The sequence below is a fragment of the Octodon degus genome, unplaced genomic scaffold (genome assembly GCF_000260255.1).
Source record: "Octodon degus isolate 3935 unplaced genomic scaffold, OctDeg1.0 scaffold00002, whole genome shotgun sequence".
Taxonomy (NCBI): domain Eukaryota; kingdom Metazoa; phylum Chordata; class Mammalia; order Rodentia; family Octodontidae; genus Octodon; species Octodon degus.
The window spans coordinates 21,025,833-21,047,480 of NW_004524578.1; the positions used below are offsets into that span (position 1 = coordinate 21,025,833).

Consider the following 21,648-nt stretch of genomic DNA (forward strand, 5'->3'; position numbering starts at 1 on the left):
AAAACATGGGTGTGGATGGAGTACTGTAATATGATTGTAATCCTCTCTGAAAGAAAAGTAGAATAGCTGGGTCAAATGGAATGTCTATGTGTAGTTTTTCTGGGGAACCGCCATACTGATTTCCATAGAGACTGAACTAGTTTAATATTCCCATCAACAGTGGAGAAGTGGTCCTCATTCCCCGCAATACTGTCACCAGAATTTGTTGTTACCTGACTTCTTGATGACAGCCATTCATTCTGGAGTAAGCTGGAATCTTAGTGTTGTTTTAATTTGCATTTCTCTATAGGCCAGAGATGTTGAATATATATGTACATATATATATATATATATTTTTTTTTAAGCATGAAGTACAGGATCTCACTACACAGATTGGACTCATAGTGAGTCTCCTAAAAACGCTGGGATTACAGGCATGAGCCAGTATGCCCAGTCTCAGTCGCTGTCTCAGCGCACCCTGGAGGCAGGGCCAGCACAACTGCTGAATATATTTTCATGTGTTTATTGACCAATATAAATTATTTTTCTAAGGCTGGCCAAATAGCTCAGCAGATTAAAGTGCCCACAAGCAGGCACAGGGTCGGTGGGTTTGATCCCCACACCTGCCGTGCTGGCCCTGCAGCTGGGGCACACTAAGATGGCAATTGAGATTGGGCATGGTGGCGCACGTCTGTAATCCCAGCTCTTGGGCGGCTGTAAACAGGCGGATCACTACGAGTCCGATTAGTAGTGAGACCCTGAATACCCTGTAGACCCTTCCCTAAAATACAAAACAATAATAATAATAAAAAGTTTTTCTGAGAAGTGTCATTTCAGATGCTCATTTTTTATTGTATCTTTTATTATTTTGGGTGATTTAATATTGTTGAGTTCTTTATGTTTTCTAAATATTAGTACTCTCTGGCAGAATTGTTTTCCATCTTGTTGGTCATCTCCTCCCTTGTCGGTTGTTTCCCTTGCTGAGCAGAAGTTTTGTGCTATGATCCCATATGTTGACTCTTGCTGTTAGTTCTTGTGCCATTGGGAGTATGTCCAGAAAGTCCTTGCCCATGTGCCTTTGAAGGTTTCTCCTGTTTTATCTTCATCAAATTAAGCGTTTTTGTTTTCATATACAGATTTTGATTCATCTTGGCTTTAGTACGTGGTAAGAGATACGGGTCTAGATTCAGTCTACATGTGGATAGCCAGCTGTCCCACCAGCACGATTTGGTAATGAGGCTGTCTTTTCTCCAACATAAGTTTTTGGACTTTTTGTCAAGGATAAGGCATCTGAATATGCTTGGAGTTGTTCTGCATCCTCTAATTCTGTTCTGCTAATGCGTGTCTGCTTTTTGCTAGCACTATGCTGGGTGGTTCTTTTTTTTTTTTTTATAATCTTTTTATTTATTTGGTACAGAGTCTTGCTACACAGCTTGGACTTGTAGTGTTCTTCCTGTTTCAGCCTCCCCAGTGCTGGGATTACAGATATGCACTACCATGCCTGGTTTTGGTGGCCAGCATGGAATGCTCTGGCTCTGGGAGCAGCATAACATGTAGTACCGGGGATCGAGCCTGGGTCCTTACACTTGCTAGGTAGGTGCTTAGACCACTGAGCTGTCGCCTATGCTGGGGTTTTGTTGTTTTGGTTTTATTTTGGTATTGGAAGTTGAACTCAGGGCCTTGTGATTGCTGTGCGCTGAGCTATATCTCCAACTCTACCCTGCTGTGTGTTTTTTTTGTTTGTTTGTTTGTTTGGTTGGTTGGGTTTTTTTAATCACTGTAGCTTTGGGCACAACTTGAAGTTCGAGGTTATGCCCCCTGCCTTGCCCTTATTGCCCAGGATTGGTTTTGTTATTCTAGGTCTGTCTTAGTTACATTTCTCATTGCTGAAACAAAATACTGGATGCCCCAATTAAGAGAGAAAATCATCTGGCTCCAAGGCAGGCTGGCTTGGCAGAGGGCAGTAGATTGTGGTCATGGAAGATACCAAAAGAGTGAGAAGGTTGGAAACTAGCCTCTTTCTGCCCCTTTTATTGTATGCAGGCTACTTGCCCTGGGGTGGGTGTAGCACTCACACCCCCAATCCCAGCACTAGACCTTGAACCAATCACAAATTCTAGATTCAGCCACCTCCAAAAAGCCCACACCAGGACAACAGGAAGCTTCAGGGGAACAGCCAGATACAAGCCATAACAGGGGCTCTTCTAGTTCCCTATGAATTTTAGGATTGTTTTCTCTACTTCTGTGAGGAGTGCTGTTGGTATTCTGATTGAGATTGCATTAAATCTGCATATCCATTTTGGAAATACTGCTATTTTGAGTATATTTGTTCTGCCTATCCAGGAACTGGGGGTATTTTTCCATTTTCAGATGTCCTCTTCAGTCTTTTTCAGAGTACTGTAGTTTTCATCATAGAGATCTTTCACTTACTTGGCTAGGTTTATTTCTAGGTATTTAACCTTTCTTTGATGCTACTATGATAGGTTTTTTTTTCCTATTAATTTATTTCTTGGTGAGTTTATTATTGTTGTGTAGGAACACTATTAATTTTTTTTTTTTCCGAACCGGGGATAGAACTCAGGCCCTTGTGCGTGCCAGATAAGCACTTATTCTACTGAGCTATCTCCCCAGCCCCGACTATTTTTTGTGTGCTGACTTTGTATTATACTATACTACTGAATTTGGGTATTCTAGGAGTCTTTTTGTGTAAATTTTTGGGTCTTCCATGTAGAGGATCATACCTCTACACAATAATGATAAACTGACTTCTTTCTTTCCTATTTGATTGTTCCTTTTGATTCTTTTTCTTTCTTGATTTCTCTGGCTGATGTCTTAATAAGTGTATCAAACAGTAGTGGTGATAGCAGGCGGCCTTGTCTTGCTCTGATTATAGAGGGAAAGTCTTCAGCTTCTTCTCATTTAATAAAATGTTGGCTGTTGATTCATCATATATGGCTTTTATCAGATTGAGATGAAGGTTTTTCTATACTTATTTTCTTCAGGGCTTTTAATCATATGGGTGTTGGATTTTGCCAAAGGCTTTTTCTCTGTCAATTGAGATAATCTGATTTTTGTCACTGCTTCTGTTTGTGTGGTGCATTACACTTACTGATTTGTGTGTGTTGAGCCCTGGCTGCCTCCCAGGGATGAATCTTCCTTGGTCATGGTGTATGTTCTTTTAATTGGTTTGTTGCATCCCGCTTTCCAGTATCTTATTGAGGATTTTTGCATTAATGTTCATTTTTTCCCATAATTTTATTGAGAAACAAATAGCAGTGAGACAGTTTCAAACCAAATTGGTAGGACAGTTTCAATAATTAACACATTGCACACATTCTTCCTAGAGGTTAATTGCTATACAAGATGCGGACTTGATATCCTATTTATAAACACCATTAGAACAAATCCCTCTATTCATTAAGAGAATGTAACTATATATCTACCCTAACCACTTTGAATATGCAGATACAAAATGAACATTCATCTGTATCCCTTTTTTTTGTTAAGTTCCATCATTTAAATATTATAGGTGTGTAAACTTAGCAAAATATTCTAAAAGAGTCCAGTAGTCCATAATAGTATTGGGTCTTCCGCTTCACTGGCAATGTCAGAAATTGTTGACCTAAGTCCCCTACAGCTCAACATAACAACATGGCTTTACTTCTTATACTTCGTTTTTATACTTTTCTGCTGGAGGGTTCAGACCAAGGTAAAGCAGGACCTATGCAACAAGAGTTGTAGCTTTTGGGTCTGATAAGGTCAGTGAAATTCCCTCAGGATTTATCCTGAGGTCCTGTACCTCAGATTGTAAATCCTTTGTCAGTGTCAGCCATGTGGATGAGTCACGGCCATTGCTTGGCCAATGTGTTCTCTGTGAAAGCCTGAGAGAATGTTTTTTCTCCATGTGACTCTCCTTAGACACACTCTACATCATCGATCACTTTCCTCTTTGGCCCCATAATCTCCTTGATCAGAAAATTTGGGACACTACCGAGTTACATGATGTTACAGTACAAGTTCTCATATGTCCTGAGTCTTAAGTGACCTTGGAAGGCTAGGGCCAAAATGTTGGCTTTCCTTGCAGCCCTCCTTTTTCTCTAATTTTGGTCTGCAAACAGGTTGTTAAGCATCCAGAAGACAAGCTTATTGTTATTACCACACAACCTAGGCTGTTAAGCTTAACCTCACTATCTGTCTGAGTATCAAACATCTTAGGCATACCATGGAACAGGTATTTTTCATCAAGTATTGATATGTTGAACTTTAAGTCCCTATAGAACATTAATGTTCATTTAAGAGACCAGACGATAGGTTTCCTTTTTTGTTGACTCTATTTTTGTTGACTCTAGTTTTGGCATCAGGGCAGTGCTAGTTTCCAGGAATGACTTTGGGACATCTTTGCATTTCCATTTCATTAAAGAGTTTAAAGTATTCTATCAGCTTTTTCCTAAAGTTCTTGAAGAATTGGGGAGTTAGTCCATTAGTATCTACACTTTTCTTAGTTGGTAGTTTTTTAAAAAAATTACTTCTTCAATCTCTTTGCCTGATAATATTGGATTGTTCAGTATTTTCATGTCTTCTTGGTTCAGCTTTGGTAATTTGCATGTATCTAGAAATCTATTCTGAATTTTCCATTTTATTAGAGTACCGGTTCTCAAAGTACAATTATGCCTTGATTCATGAATGCTTCTGTTTGTGAACAGTTTGGTTCACAGATAAAAATATTTGGCAAAATTTTGTTTCTGTTAACAAACTGTACACTGGGTGACAAACACAACAACGATCACCTTCTCCCCTCACAAACACAAATGCAGCCTTCTTCCCCCAAATCATAAAATAGATTTGTAAAATGAAGTACCCCTGTACTTACTAAATGATCTTGATTTTTGGCATAATCTATTATGATTTGACCTTTGCCATTTCTTTCTTTTCTTTTTTTTCTTTTTTTTCTGTATTTAGGACAGAGTGTACAGGGTCTCACTACGAAGATCGGACTTGTAGTGATTCTCCTGTTTGCAGCCTCCCAAGTACTGGGATTACAGGCGCACGTCACCATGTCCAGTTTCAGTCACCGTCTCAGCACACCCCGCAGATGGGACCATCACCGTACACCTACCTTGTCCATTTCTACTTGCATTTTATTTGGTCTTTTTTTGGGGGGGTAATATTAGAGAGGGCAGTGGGACAAACCCATGGCGTGTGTGCCACACAAGGCTCTTGTCACTGAAAGCTCTAAAGGTTTGCCATCGCTGCAGTAGACAAACTCTTGGACACTGATTGCACACTGTACTGCTATACACTGTCACACTGTAGAGCAAGCACACAGTGGCACAAGTATGATGCTGGCCGGTGGACACTTGTGCTACTTTTGTGATTTGTTCACATCTAGGAACATTTATGATGCCAGGTCCCTTTGTATCTGTGGAAGTTCACAACCCAAATGCTCGTTCAGTCAGGCGTATGCTGTACTTGTACTTACTGTTTTTCTTTTTTGTTTTTTTTTTTTTTTAAATTTTTTAAATTTATTTATTTATTTATGTGTGTGTGGCCAGCTCAGCCCACCAGGGGGCGGGGCTGTCTGGCATGTGGTGCTGGGGGATTGAACCGCGGTCCCTGTGTTTTGCTTAGCTTAGCTTGTTCTAAGTAGGTGCTTTAGACCACTGAGCCATCTCACCAGCCCCCTTACTGTTTTTCTGATGTGGGCATTGTGTCCTGTAGGTTCTGGTATGTTGTATTGCCATTATTGTTTGGGTCTAAAAACTGTGCAATTTCTTGTGATTCACTGATTAGTCAAGAGAGTGTTGTTTAATTTCTACTTGTTTGCATAGTTTCCATGACGTTTTTTGCCACTGATTCTAGTTTCACTACAGTGTGATCTCATAACGTGCACGGGATAACTCTGCTCATTGTATTTACCTAACCGTGCTTTACGGTCTAGCACAGAGGTGGTGAACCAGAGGTGTGTGCCACACTGGGCACACGGAGCCCTCGCTGTCAGCACTCAAGCTGTCGCAGCAGCTGAGCACTGAATAACAGTTGTTTTTTTCTAAATTTCAACTTCAGTGTTCAGGTTTGCTCACAGGGTTGGCACTTTGTGATCAATATGTAGGTTTTGAGTTGCAGTTTGGGCGCCTGGTCTCTTGAAGCTTCTCCATCAATAACTAGCATGTGGTCTGCTTGGAGAAAGTCACACGAAAAAAAGAAATACACGGATTTAAAATCAAAAAATGGAAAAAATATTCCATGCAGTGGAAAAGGCAGGAGTAGCTATTCAGACAAAATGGATTTCAAGCAAAAATTGATCATGAGAGGTAAAGAAGATCACTATATATTGATTAAGAGAACAATTCCAAAGGTCGAGATAATAATGGTAAACATACAGTATATGCAACAGACACCAGGATACCCCAGCTTTATAAAACAAACGTGATAGTGAGAAGAATGTATTCAGTGGGTGGAACACCCTGTAGATACCTTTTAAGTCTGATTGAAGGGTTGGTTCAACTTGTATATTTTGTTGTTGATTTTTTGTCTAGTGGATGTTTGTGAGAGTGGGGTATTGAGATTCCCATTATGATTTTGCTGGTGTTTATCTGATTTTTTTTTTTTTTTTTTGTAGAACTGGGGATTGAAATTAGGCCCTTGTGGAAGCACTTATTCTACTGAGCCATCTCCCCGGCCCCTGATTGTGTTCTTTAACATCAAGTAGTTTGTTTTATAAAGCTGGGGTATCCTGGTGTCTGTTGCATATACTGCATGTTTACCACTATTATCTCGACCTTTGGAATTGTTCTCTTATTCAATATATAGTGATCTTCTTTACCTCTCATGGTCAATTTTTGCTTGAAATCCATTTTGTCTGAATAGCTACTCCTGCCTTTTCCACTGCATGGAATATTTTTTTTTCCATTTTTTGATTTTAAATCCGTGTATTTCTTTTTTTCTTTTTTTTGGGCCCACTCAGCCCACCCTGAGGGGATCGAACCTCCGTCCCCTGTGCCTGCCTAAGTAGGCAGGCGCTTTAGAGTGCTGAGCTATCCCACCAGCTCCTGCATATTTCTTTTTGATTCAATTTCTTATATATTGCATGTCTTTGGGTTTTGTTTTTGCTTCATTCTGCTAATATGTTCTTTTGTTTGTGAGACAGGGTCTCACTATATAGTTCAGACTGGTCTGGAACTCACTGTGGAGCCCAGGCTGGCCTCAACTGGTGATGATCCTCGCGTCTCAGCCTCCTAATTGCGCATGCCACCATTACAGGCTCTTTTGTGTGGGAAATGGAGACCGTTCACATGGAGAGTTATTGCTGCAAACTACTGGCTTAGTCCAGTCGCTGCATCATTTTCCTGTTGCTGATTTCTTTCTTTTTTTTTTTTTTTTTAAATCCCCCTTCTGCTTACTGTTGCCTTGCCTGGTGTGCTCATTCTGTTAGATTTTTGGCATTGTTGGCTTCGTTGGCCCTTCCTAGGGTATCTTTCAGAATTTTTTGTGGTGCTGGTTTGGTGGCCATGAATTTCTCAAGGTGCTCTTTGTCATGGAAATACCTTATTTCTCCATCAATTTCTTAAGTTAGATTTTGCAGGCTGTGTAAGTCTGGGTTGAAGTTGTCTTTCAGGGCTTGAAGTACTTCATTCCAAGCTCTCCTGGTCTTTAAAGGTTGTGTTGAGAAGTCTACTGTAATTCTAATAAGTTTACTTTGTTAGGGATTTGTTGCTTTTCTCTAGCAGCTTTTAAGTTTTCGTCCCTGTATTGGGATTCTGTTATTTTGACTACTGATGTGATGTGGAGAGATTCTGTTTTGACTGTGGCTCTTTGAGGTTCTGTATGTCTCACTTATCTGTGTATTTAATTCTCTCTTAATGTTTGGGATGCTTTCTGCTACTCTTTTTGTAAACAGATGGTTTTGTAAGCTGTAAGACAGCTTTTGTGCTGTCTGCTGGTTTTTCATTTACTCCAATTAATCTTAGTCACCTTTGTGGCATCTAGCAGCACTTGAATGCATTTTCCATGTTCTCTTGTTGTTTTTAAGTAACAAATGTCTGAATAATTGTTCCTTAAAAGTACCCCTGTGTTCTGTGTCTGATATCCTGTTTTCACCTTGGTCACTTCTGCTGCCCATATTTTCAATATAACTTAACCTCCTATTTTCTGTTACCCCAGGGAGGACTTCATTGATCTGTTTTTGTTTTTGTTTTTTCTTTCTTTCTTTCTTTCTTTCTTTCTTTCTTTCTTTCTTTCTTTCTTTTTTAAATGAGCAGAATATATTTATTGAGGGAAAGAAAGCTCCTGTCTGAGAGAGGGACAGGAGGGGGGCCCGAGTGGGTTGTCCCCGCATTGATCCTTTTTTGTTTTCTCTGTTATCCTTTCATATCATTTGGTTGTGAGGCTTTCACTTTCCTTCTCAGCACCCCATTGATCAGCTTAGGTGAGCTGGGAATTTTTGGAGGCATTTTGTTGCCTTGTCTTCTCATGTTGCTATTGTTCTGTGTTAGTTTTGGTTTGTGCTTAGATATGCACAAGAGTGGAAAGATCTTGTTGTGAGCATGGAGAGCTCTTTACTTCGTCTGCTTTTCAGTGTGTGGCTAACCTCAGTCTTTTGCCTCTCTGTTTATATGGGAAGGAGGATGCAGTGCGTTGGCTTAGCAACCATCTTTCTGGGATGGGCTGCAGTTTCATCAATGTCATAAAGATACTCAGGGTGTTGGCATACAGAGAAAAGCTAATACTAAGCTATATGACCCTGGAAATATCAAATAAGCCAGCAACAGTAATGCCATCCAAGGCAAACTAGTTACTGTCATACCATAAGAACCCAAAATGTACCACCTTTAACCCTAGAAAATAAACTCTTTAGTATAAGCCCTAAGACAAAACAAATATTGATGTATAGCAAGTATCTCCCAAATACAATAACTGTCTCCACTAATGATAGAAAAACACTCAACAATAGCCCCGTAGTTACCTAACTAAAGATTAATAAAAGTTCATATATACTATTAAATGTGTAGGGGTTGTGAATACTAGAATATAAAAAGAAAAATTTGTAAAACTGAACAATGGGAGATGAGAGAACAGTGAGGCAAAGAATTCTTTTCTGGAGAGGGTAGTTACAGAGTTAGATAAAGTAGTGGGGAAAAAAACAAGAAGTAAAAGTAAAGAGAAAATAATGAGAATAAAAATTTAAAAGTTAAAAAGAAAAAAAAGGAGGAAAAAAGAAAATGAGTCCAAAAAGAAAACAAAATTTTAATCTATTTTAAATATTTTTTTAATGTATTTAGTACAGGGTCTATGGGGTCTACAGGGTCTCACTACGCAGATCAGACTTGTAGTGATCCTCCTGTTTTCAGCTTCCCAAGAGCTGGGATTACAGGCACACGCCACCACGCCCAGTCTCAATTGCCATCTCAGCACACCCCCAGGGTGGGGCCAGCACTGCATTTCGGGGATCCAACCCCAGACGCTGTCTGCCTAAGCAGGAGCTTTAGTCCACTGAGCTATCTGGCCAGCCCTTTAATCTATTTTTAAATAAGCAGTTTCCTTGCAGCATCTGCAGTGTTGGAGCCCAGCAAGTCTCAGTCTTCTCCACCCAGCCTCGCGGCCTGTGGCTGTGTGAGGTGCCCCTTATTGCAGAGGCCCCTGTGTGTACCCCAGGTCATGGTGCCATCCGTGCTGCCCATTCTGCTGCGCAGGGAAGATGTCAGTCCCCGGATTTGTGCCCGGTGCCAGTGTTCAAGCATCCCAGCCCGCAGGCCCTTTTGCGCAGCACTGCTCAGCTGGGCCGGGCTCCTCACTTCCGGGGCTGAGACTGTGCCTTTCCTGGCCTGGGTTTCCTTCCCTGGGGAACTCTCTCTGGCATGCTCCCTGCCCACAGCTGTCTCCTGTGGCTCTCACCAGGCTTGCTTCTGGGGTGCCCTTCTCTCTATGAGCCACAGGAGCTGGGGAGAACCTCAGTTGTTTCCTTTTTCCCCATGCATTTTGGACCTTCTTTCCAACTGAAAGGAAAATTCTAAATTTTCCTTTCAGTTCATTCTGGATTCCTGTGATCTGCTTTTTTGCACCAACTTATTTTTGAATGTCTGTATTCCAGACCTAGGAGACACCAGAGCTACCAGTCAACACTCTGCCATTTTTTCCCTCCTGTCTCTCTTCAGTGGGGAAGGTCATTTCTTAGCAGACAGGTTCACCTGGATTATCAGCTGATCAGTGTATTGTCTGCCCCGTGTCAGAAGCTGTGCTTAGCAGACACCAGAGCGGCAGGGCAGACTCCACGAATGGGTCTGCTCTGCTGGTGGCCAGGTGGGATGTGAACCTGGGAAAGAAAGGGTGTCAACTTGCTGAGGAGGGCCTCAATGACATCTCTAGAGTGTCTATGTGAGTTTTTAGAAAGAATTACTTTTTCTTGACAGTCAGAAAAGTGGCACAGAAGTGTATGGATCGTGACGATAACCGCTGTTCACATTTGTCTCTTTTGGGTCCTCTTGAGCTTAGTACACAGTTCAGGTAAAATTTTGTGCTCTCCATTTTCCTTGTGTAATATGAGGAAAGTCCTCATCATTTTAAGCAGTCTTCAAAAGTACAGTGCTCACTGGTGGCACATATTTTGCCATGCATATATAGTTTGGTTTTGACATTGTAGTTGTGTGACATTTTCTTTTTTTGTATTTTAGGGAAGGGTCTACAGGGTGTTCAGGGTCTCACTACTAGATTGGAATCATAGTGATTCTTCTGTTTACAGCCTCCCAAGAGCTGGGGTTACAGTGGCGCCCTGGGGGCGGGCCCGGCGTGGCAGGCCTGGGGATTGAGCCCCTGACCCCTGCACCAACATTTTCATATTTTATATGTAAAATAGATCTATTAAAGTTGAGAACTTTAAGTTTCTTTTATTTAGTTTTGTTTGGAATGATTTTATAAATAACACCCAGCATTGATCTTTATATTTTGCCTTCTAGGTCCTTCAAGAGCATGAGAAAACCAACACTATGGTAGCATTAATGGAACTTTATCAAAAGGAAGATAAAGCATATCACGAATTGGTTGTGGCGGCAACCATGCTTTCCCAGTATTTACTGCAGCCGTTTAGGTTTCAGCGAGAACTTGCAACTTCAAGTAAGCTTAATATTTTGGTATGTCTCCTTATATTTTTTATCAGATTTAATGTCCGTCATATTCTATTGTCTTTAGTTACATTTCAGGTTCATCTGTATTTTTACTTTGGGTTCATCTTTTTGCTTAGATGATATCATAGATACATCAAGCTTATATTTAAAATTGATTTTAAGAATTGGGGTTGGGCCTGCCTTGGCAAGCGCAGGGACCAGGGTTTGATCCCCGTCCCTAGTGCTGCTCCAGCCCATCCCTGGGGCATGCTGAGATAGCAGTGGAGTCCAAGTGTGATGGCGCACACCTGTAATCCCAGCACTGGGGAGGCTGAAAATAGGATTGCTACAAGTCCAAGCTGTGTAGTGAGACCCTGCACCAAATACATAAGTGAAAAAATAAAAAAGAATTGGGGTCGGGGGTACAGAAGAATATGTACTTACTATGTACAAGGCCCTTGATCTTTAGCACCCCACCAAAAAAAAAAAAAAAGATAAAGATGGTGTTTGCCTCATTCATCCTCTCAGCACCCTAAGAATCCCGCATAAAGGATTAAATACCTTTGTGCTGGTGTATGTTTTGGATATATTTATTTACTTTAGTTTACTTTCCACCTCTAGGGACACATGTGGATTTCTTCAAAACAGGCTGAATATTTCAGGAGAGTAGCAGGGCTGGAGGCTGTGAAGCAGTATTTAAACTTCAGCAAATGCAGTCAAAATTCTGATTTCATTGCATGTGACCCTGTTTAGCAAAAGCATCATCCTCATCATCTCAGTGTTGCAGAAGGGTCACATACCTCACCTCGAGAGCCCCTGGCTGGCACCAAAGACAGGAAGCTTCTTGCTCTGTGCCCCTGCCTGGGCCACCTTCCACACAGGCTCGTGGCCCTGCCAGGTTACCGTACAGTAGAGATGGGCACACATTTAGAGGCAGTCAGGCCACTCTAGCCTGGGTCAAGCTGTTCTCTTCATTGTTTTGAAAGTCTGCTGTTTGGAGTCCTTTCCTTGTATGGATGTGTGGGGTGGGGTGGGGGGGCTAATAAACAGAAACTTTTTCATAGTTCTGGAAAGTCTGAGATTAAGGTGCTAGCAGATGTAGCATCTGATGAGGTGGTGTTTCCTCATTGGTCGGAGGCCATCGGCCATGTCCTCACATGGCAAAGGGCCAAGGTAGACAGCTCTTATGCCTCACCTTCTGTATGTAAAGGCATCAGTTCCACTCTTGAGAACTTCGTCCTCTTGACTTACGTACCCCCAAATGCCTCACCTATTGCCATCAAACTGGGGAGTCTGGCTTCAACATATGACTTGGGGGGGACTCCAACATGCAGTTCATAGGAGTATGTGTCATAATCTTGAACATAATGTTGAACTCCTAAATGACATAATCTTATAGTCATTTAGATTATGTTACATTTTCCTTTCAAGAAGAAACGTGGCTATTCAAGAGCTACTTGTCATGACCTTTAACGAAATCACGGCCATGGCTAGAATGCCGTGGACCAGACCCCAGGCTGAGTGCTTAGCAGTGCTGACCTCATGTGAACAGCTGTGATAGTATTAGGAACATAGCATCTTTCCTCTGTAGGGAAAGCTGTTCTAGTAACACAAGGTGAAAGAAGGTGAGGTTTCCTTCATGCCCAGAGAAGCCCTGTGTCTTGCAGGAGATCCAGCTCAGAGGATGGAAACTTGATTTATTAAGTAGTAGTAATACAAGTAGTTTAAACAATCCAGTGACCAATGTTCTTCAGTTTTCTAATGGGTCTACATTACTGCTGTCCCCTCTTTCTGCAGAAGTCCCTGGATGAGGATGAGCTGGGTCCTCAGAGGGTTACCGCTCTGCAGAAGGAAGCCCAAAAATTGTCGATCCAGGCTGAAGAAGCTATTGCCTCTATTCAAGATATCACTGTGAAATATTTTAAGGATACAGTTGAGGTACTAACAGGTAGGTGGTAATGCTCTACTAAGACACCTGCAATTCTAATTCCATAAGCGTCAGGGTACCATGTGCTGTCTTATAGGTGCTGGGAACTCATTCTGAAGGTCACATCCGCAAATGCCCACAGTCTGGGGAGGTGAGAGGAGTCCTCATTTCCTGGTCGTTCAGCACAGGGAGAATGAGGCAGTAAGCAAGGTGAAGAAGAGAGACTGGGGCTCTGAGAGCCTGTGACCGAGAAGCTGGGCTTGACCAGGGTGGCCACCAAGACAGACAGTGCTGACTCCAGCATCTGAGGGGAACATGGAGGCTGAGTAGGGACAGCCTTTCAGGAGAAGGACAAGCCCTGGGAAGTTCCTCTGGCTTAACGACTCCTGGAAGACCCACTGTGGGAGAACAGGCTTGGGGGAAGGCTGGGGAGCCAGGCAGGGACCTTCTATCCATAACAACCCCAAAGAGGAGCTTCTGCATGCTTGTCAGTTTGCTAAGCTGTGCTACTACACAGCCAGCAAGCATGGGCCTATGTAACGCTTTAAGTAAATAAGAATTTGTAATATATAAAGTGAAAGAAGCAAGGTGCAAAGCAGAGTGATGGTCCTACTGCTGTTTTGTTTGTCAAGCCCCATCCGTCTAGCAGGACACAGAAGCAGTGTGGCCATGTATGTAGCAAAACGCAAGCAGCAGGTGCCTCGGCGGGGCAGATCACGCGTTGTGACTGTCCTTTTGGAATGGAATCCCTAACTTTTATATCAATGACCATACATTACTTTTGTGATAACAACAGATGTCACAATGAAACAGTCTCTCTTAAAATGATGTTTTACAGGTCATCGTGGAGGTAATAAAGGAGTAGCTGAAGATAAATTCTTCCCTTTTTAAATCAATTGTAATTTTATTTTATTACGTATAACCCAACAGAAATGCAGAAACACATGGCAGAGGATAGCAAGCGATTTGGCCAGGCTGCCTGGGCCACCGCCATCCCCAGGTTAGAGAAACTCAAGCTCATGCTTGCTCGAGAGACCCTGCAACTCATGCGAGCCAAAGAGCTGTGTTTAAACCACAAAAGAGCTAAGATTCAGAGACAGGTATGACAAAAGTGAAACGTCACTTTATTTTACAAATATACTTTTATCTCTGATTGCACCTTTCTTGCCAGGCACTGTGAATGAACTTCTTCACTCAAGACAATGCCATTTTGTAGTAGAGATTTTAGGGACTGTGGAAGGTTTGCCATCACGTTTCCTCTTGGGCAAGCCATGCTTGGACTACTCTCTTGGAGGGTTCACTTCCTCCTAACACTGAGCCAGTAGGGAGGGGATAATAAGCAAGTCTTCATGACTGAGCTATGTCCCAGGCCCAGTCCATGTGCAGAACACTCAGAATGGGCTTCCTCCTAGGATCCCAGTCACAGAAGCTTCTTCCTGTAACCTCAGGACTTTAGGGCACAACACTGTCAATTGCCTTCTTCCTCAGCCTGGGCTGCTGTAAGGCAGTGCCATAGCCTGAGTGGCTCTGACACAGACTCTTATTTCTCCCCGTTCTGGAGGCTTGGAGTCCAGGTGCCGCAGGGCCTCTTCCTGGCTTGCAGACAGCCACCATCTTGCCCTGTGCTCACAGTCCTTCCTCAGTGTGTGTCCATGGAGAGAGGAGAGAACACCAGTAAGAGCACTCATCCCACACACAGGCCACCTAAACTCAGTTCCCTCCCCAGTGCTGTCACTCTGGGCCTGAGCTTTACCACAGGACATGGTGGGGCACATGGCCAGTCATGATAGTGCCTGGTGCCCTAGCTTTTCTCAGACCTTCAATGTTTTCCTGTTTCAAAGATGACATAAAGTACTATAACGAATGCCAAATAAGGTGGTTGTATCTCACCACACAAAATGGAAGAGTTCTTCCCTATTTACTTTATTGTATTTAGTATGAGCAAGGAATAGAAAAGAGCTGGAATGATTCTAAAGTTTGTTATTCATACACTATTCATACTTGACTTGTTCTTCTCTTTTCATGCAAACAAGATGGAAGATCTTCCGGAGCAAAGGAAAAAGACCATGCATGTTGTAGATGAATTAGAAATACAGTATTATGAAATTCAATTGAAACTATATGAAGTTAAGTTTGAGATACTAAAAAATGAAGAGACACTTCTTGTTACACAGTTGGACTCTGTGAAAAGGCATATAAAAGGTAAAATTTATGAGTAAGAATAAAATGTTTAAATTACACATTTTGAGATTTTTACATTAGCACTAACTTCTTGTAAACTGACATCTGCTGAGATTTCTTATAGGTTTCCTCTCAGTGTTTCTGATTATATATTCATTGTTAAACACAAAGCAGAACAAAGGAAAAAAAAAAAACACCCAAGCCCATCATCTAGGGATACTTAGTAAGAGCATGTTGCATAATTTTGTAGCCTTTCTCATGTGCCAGGTGTGAATGAGTTTTTTTTATTTTGTATTTTAGTGAAGGGTCTACAGGGTGTTCGGGGTCTCACTACTAGATCAGACTCAAAGCGTTCCGCCTGTTTACAGCCTCCCAAGAGCTGGGATTACAGGCGCACGCCCCCATGCCCAGTCTCAATGGCTGTCTCAGCGCGCCCCAGGGGCTGGGCCTGGCACAGCAGGCCTGGGGATCAAACTCCTGGCCCCTGTGCCTGCTTGTAGGCGCTTTAATCCACTGAGCTATTTGGCCGGTCCATGAATGAGTATTGATCAAGTTTTGAAACCAAAAACTATGTATTGTGGTCAGTGCCCTTTATTCACTGAATGTATAATAACTGCTTTCCATCTCAGGAACATTTTAATGACTAAAGTATTCCATTATGTGTATATATGTATGTACATACATATTTATACATGTGTTTGTGTGCAGAGTCCACCAAAAATATATACATTAGGAAAAGAAAAACTTGTGTAAATATTCTAATACTAAATTTATTGAGACATCATGAGATTAATACAGGTTACCTTTAGCTTCTATAGTTACAAGTACTCAAAGTGGTGGCCATTAGCTTCAGGACACTTATTAGTACCACAAGCTGCTGAAGCGTATGTGCGTTTTTTGGGTCTCTTCCTCTCTCTCCCTACCTCTCTTCCCCTTTCTTCCCCTCTCTCCCTTTCTCTTCTCTTCTTTTTCTCTCTGTGTAGTGATTTCCAGTTTTTCACAGTCTTGAATAGCTGTACAGGAGAGATTTTTTTCTCTACACATCTTTGTGCACAAGACAAGTTGTTTCCCTGAAACAGATTTCTAAAGATGGAATTCTTGGGGCCGGGGAGATGGCTCAGTAGAATAAGCACTTGCCTGGCAAGCGCAAGGGCCTGAGTTCAATCCCCAGTTCTGAAAAAAAAAAAAAAAGATGGAATTCTTGGATCAAGGGCAACAAGGGCAATGTACACTTTATATTTTATACCTATCTGCTACAGCAACACTACAATAATCATTTAAGATACATCATTCCTCATCACCTATTATTTTCTCATTTCTAAATGCCACGCTATGTGGCTGCCTCTAAGAAGCTGTACAGATCCTATTCCCATCAGCAGAAGAGGAGGTCATGTTCCTCAGACTCAATGCTGCTCTTTGAAATTTTTGGCTACTTAGTAGAAAAATATGGCCTTTTCTAATTTTCACTTATTTAATTACAAGTCAGGTAGAAGACAATTCGGTATGTCTATTGGCCATATGTATTTTATGACGTGCCCAGTCATGGTCTTTGCCTGTTTTTCTTTGGAATATGTACTTGGCATATTGACGACATCATTCAAGTGAAACATTTTCCCCTACTGCTTTGAATGGCTGCATGGTATTTCCAGAATTATCAGACTTCTGAGTTATTATTCTCGTCCACTGACCTGTGACTGTCTTTGGGGGCAGGGGTCATCTGTCCGATTCCTGTACCTCGGAAGTGCATTTTAGTATCTAGTGAGGCATGACGCCTTGTGACTTCCCCAGTTTGTGACTACTCTCTTTTATTATTCCTGATGAACTTAAGAGTCACTTTAGCAAGTTCAAAACAAACAAAAAGCTCACTGGGATAGAGGTTGGGATTATGCTTAAAATTGGAGATTATTTTGGGGAAAATTGTTATCACTGCAATTTTGATTCTTCCCAGCCACAATTATGTTTCTCCATTTATTTAAATCCTTTCTTTACCCTAAAATTCCTTTAAGTTTAGGCTTTTTTTTTTTCATCTAAATCTTGAACATATAGTTTAGTCCTAGCTACTCAAACACTTTTACAGCAATTTCAAGTTGTAAGTGCTTTACATTTGTAAGAAGGAGGAGTATTTAAAAACCTCGATATATGCCAAACTTTATGGGGTTTTTGTTTGTTTCTGAGAATGGGTCTGAGTAGATTTGGGGATGAGCAGAATTTATTTTTTACTTTATGCACTTCTGTGGAGTTTGATTGTTAGAATAAACATGTACTGAAAAAGATCAATGTGTAGTTAAGGTGAAACGTTAGTGAGGAACCCTCATGGTAAGCTGTTGGTAGAAGTGTCCTTTGTAGTGGGCACTGTGACCGAGGCATCAGGAGCCTGGGATATTCACTTGCTGAGCAAGTAATAAAAACACACGCCAGGCTTCCTGTAGAGATGGTCATTACGGTGAAGTGGTTAATAACGGAACCCTGGAACATCCTAATCTTAGAATATGAGAAAATACCGTTTTGCCGTTAGAATTATATTTTCATCACATGGAGAACATTCCCTTGTAAGTGGTATGTGTAGCCATTCAATTGATTTTTACTTTTCTTACACTAAAATATTTTTGTATTATTTTTACATGACATATGTTTTAAGAGTATCATTATTATGTTTTTAGAGAAAGAGGATGAAGTTGTCTATTACGATACGTGTGAAAATCCGGAAGAACTTCAGGTGCTAGGCAGCGCTGCAGCCCCGCAGGCCAGCGAGAGTGCGGAGGAGCTTCAAGGGCTCAGGCTGCGACTCCGGCAGCTGGAGAGGCAGAGGGGCGGAATCTGCACCCGGAGGGCGAAGCTCAGGAACCGGAAGGTAGGTGCAGCTGGCTGGCAGCTTGTTTTCGTCCTTCTTCCAAGGATTTATTTATCCTTTTCTCTTTTCTTCTCTTTTCTCCTTTTTGTAGTACTAGGGATCGAACTCAGGGCTTTTGCAGTAAGCTACATCCCCAGCTCTTGTTTATTTTAACTTTGAGGCAGTATCTGGCCAAGTTGCTGAACTACGCAAGTTGGGCTCAAATCTGCAATCCCCCTGCCTCAGCCTCCCAGAGTGCTGGGATTAGTAAGTGTGCACCACCATGCCTGGCTGATGTTGTTGCTCTTACGAAAGACAAAAAGGTGTTGCAAAGGTTTTTAAATCATACAATGATTTTTGTGTGTGTGTGTGTTTACATAGGTATCAGCAACAGTGAAATATATAAGTATTCTTAAAAAGGTCTTTTGTTTCTTTGAGATCTGTGCATTTACCATAAAGTTTAGGTTTTATTTATTTTTTAGTCTTTTTTTTTTTTAATCTCACTACACAGTTTAGACTCATGGTGAACCTCCTGTCTCAGCCTTCCCAGTGCTGGGATTACAGGCGTGCCCCACAATGCTGTTTTGGGACTCACACAGCACACCAGAGTTCTGGGGTTGGCACAGCATGCAGTACTGAGGATCGGACTTGGGTCCTTGCGCTTTCCAAGCAGGTGCTTATACCACCGAGCTATCTCCCCAGACTTTTATTTATTTTTTGAGACAGGGTCTCACTATGCATTTTGGGCTGGCCTTTAGCTTACTGTGTAGCCCAGGCTGGTCTCAAACTTGCAAAGATCCTCCTACCTCAGCCTCCCAATTGCTGGGATTATAGGCCTGCGCCACCATGCCTGGCCCTAGATTTTAACCAATTTACTCAACAATTATTTATTGAATGTTCAATGTATACACAAATGTCTTGAAAATCATCAGCAGTAGAAACTTTAATAATCAGCTGTAGCAAATTCTAAAATATTTTTCATTATAAATTACGGATTATAAAATCAATCACAGATATATGTAATACTCAGCTCATTTCAGACCATTTATTTGGTGATTTTTTTTTTTTCTTTTTGGTAAGAAGCATAAATGTCTTTCTTAGGAATTAAAAAGCATGCACACAAAGAAATAGCATGTGGGGGGAGAGAGAGAATATGAGAGAGAATGAATACTGGGTATGGTGGCACACATCTATAATCCCAGCACTTGGGAGGCTGAGGCAAAAAGAGTGCCACCTGAACTCCTTTTCAAGACCAGCCTGAACTACAGTGTGAGACCCTAGGGCCCGCGAAATAGCTGAGCTGACTAAGCACCTGCTTAGGCAGGCGCAGGGCCTGGGGTTCGATCCCCAGCACCACATGCTGCACTGGTCCTGCCCTTGGGCGCCATGCTGGGCCAAGCCACCAAGACCAGGTAAGGTGACACACGCCTGTAATCCCAGCCCTGGGAAGGCTGAAAACAGGAAGATCACTACAAATCAGAGTTGCGTAGTGAGACCTGTACCAAATTAAAAAAAAAAAAAAAGACTGTCTTGGGGCTGGGGAGATGGCTCAGTGGAATAAGCCCTTCCCTGGCAAGCACAAGGGCCTGAGTTCAATCCCTGGTTCTGCCAAAAAAAGAAAAAGACTGTCTCAAAAAAACAAACCAAACTGAACCAAAGCAAAAGAGGCCATTTCTTAATTTTAGATAAAGTTTTATGGTTTATATAAAAAGGGTAACACTACAAATGTAATTTTTCCCTACAGAAAAAAAGCTACATTTCATGTGGTTACTGATATTTATTAGTCTTTCACTACTAGAATTTATTTATTTTTTGGTGGAATTGGGGATTGAACTCAGGCCCTTGTGCTTTCCAGACAAGTGCATATTCTACTGAGCCATCTCCCTGGCCCCTAGAATTTAAAAATCATGAAAACTGTGACATATTTTCTGGCTTTCACAAATATTAAGTTCCCATGCAAATACCTTAAAAATTCTTTGCCAGAATGTCTGTTGAAGTTCTTTGCTTTTTACTGGATCTTTTAGATGTTGAAGCTGAAGCTGTGGTTCAGGTGATCGGAGATTCTAGGGTGTGTGCCCTTTGCTCTGAGTTCAGCCACTCTGCTGGGCAGAGGCTGTCTCCATGGCAACCATGCAGCTATGGGATGCTCCTCCTGCAGCCCATGGAAGAGGGCTGTGCCTCCTCTTAGCCAGATGTGAAACACTAACCTTTCAGGAAGCTCTCTCTTGCCACTGGGGTCTAGGGAGGCTGGAACAGGCTGGGAATTGAGGTCAGGTCCTGGAGTCCACTTGGCCAGAAGTCACAGTGTGGGCTCTTGGTAGCCATGTGACCTTAGGCAAATTACTTCAGTTTCTTTTGAGCTCAGTTTGCTCATCTGTTCAGAGAGTAATCATAGTAATGATACCAGTCTTACGTACAAGATGAAACTAAAACGGCCTAAGACAGGGGAAGTGTGTGGCAAGGAGGCGGGGACCTAAAACAAATTCAGCAAAAGCTACTATTTTCCACACCCCCTGGGCGTTATGGTGAATGGTGAAGCACAGGTGATACAGCTTTTCGTATAATTTTTCAGGTGCTTGTAGGTCAGCTGAGCTTCTATAGCTGTGTTTGGAAATATAGTTCGTGTTTATGACATTGTGGGGCAGATGATGAAAAGCACTGCATTACAACGGACTGTTGGGACATGGCCCGTTCAGGACTGGAGGCTGCCCGCCTGTCCTCTCGTGGCTGGAGAGTCACGTTCTCATCCCCTCCCCCCCCCAGCATCCTCTGGTGAGCAGCTGGTGGGCTCTTTCACAGGGCTGCAGATGCGACAGCACCAAAAAGTCACAGTGGAATCTGAGGTTAACGAATGCCTTAAACTGCAGCACCCATAAAGTTTTTTTTTTTTTTCTGTTAACTTTTTTTTACTATAGCCCATGGTAATATTAAAAGCCATGTAGGTGATTTATGCTATTCCACCAGGATCAATGCAAAGAAAATCATCAACTCCGATTGCAACAGGCTGAAAAAAATGTCCAATATCTGAACAAGCATCACAGCATTCAAATGGTGAGTAGCTGGGGGGACGTGTCATACATTTCCAACTTGTGACGTTCAGGTGGGACACAAGGGTGCAGCCCCATTCTCTGTCAAGACATTTTTTTGTGTGTCAAGACATACATGACTGAAATTGAACACACTTTATAGCATATGCTTGTTTAAATACAGAAAAGAGAGAAAATGAAAGAAGAGGAACAGAAGAAAAAAGAATGGGTAAACCATGAACGCCAGAAAACCCTCCGGCGAGTAAGAGCGTATAAAGAGGTAAGTTCTAGAAATATCACCTCAACTTCTTTCTGTGGGAAAATGAGGATGGTGCATCCTAGGAGAAAACTCAGAAGCATTAGGAGCACATAGCTCCCAGTATAAAATGTTTCAAAAGTACTCGCACTTCTCTGGCAAGCGCAAGGGCCTGAGTTCAATGCCTGGTTCCACCAAAAAAAAAAAAAAAAAAAAAAGTACTATTATTTGTCGAATCCCAGTAAAGCATGTAACATCCCAGTATCAGTGTTTCAAAAGGCATGCTGTGAAATACCTGCTGTTTTGGGCCCCATGCTGGGGTCCCTGCCCTCCCCTCAGTCCCTCTCCTTACC

At 42.0% G+C, this 21,648-nt stretch overlaps 1 protein-coding gene across 1 annotated transcript in view; it reads left to right on the top strand.

The window, feature by feature from the left end:
- The window catches only part of Whamm (WAS protein homolog associated with actin, golgi membranes and microtubules), a 30,664-nt gene that overhangs the window by 3,639 nt on the left and 5,377 nt on the right, over window positions 1–21,648 (top strand). Inside the window, exons 2-9 of the mRNA XM_023712397.1 lie at window positions 9,631–9,698; window positions 10,929–11,102; window positions 12,873–13,023; window positions 13,933–14,102; window positions 15,036–15,204; window positions 17,844–18,034; window positions 20,978–21,064; window positions 21,224–21,319. Coding sequence (XP_023568165.1) covers window positions 9,631–9,698; window positions 10,929–11,102; window positions 12,873–13,023; window positions 13,933–14,102; window positions 15,036–15,204; window positions 17,844–18,034; window positions 20,978–21,064; window positions 21,224–21,319 — 1,106 coding nt within the window. The remainder of the gene's footprint in view (window positions 1–9,630; window positions 9,699–10,928; window positions 11,103–12,872; window positions 13,024–13,932; window positions 14,103–15,035; window positions 15,205–17,843; window positions 18,035–20,977; window positions 21,065–21,223; window positions 21,320–21,648) is intronic.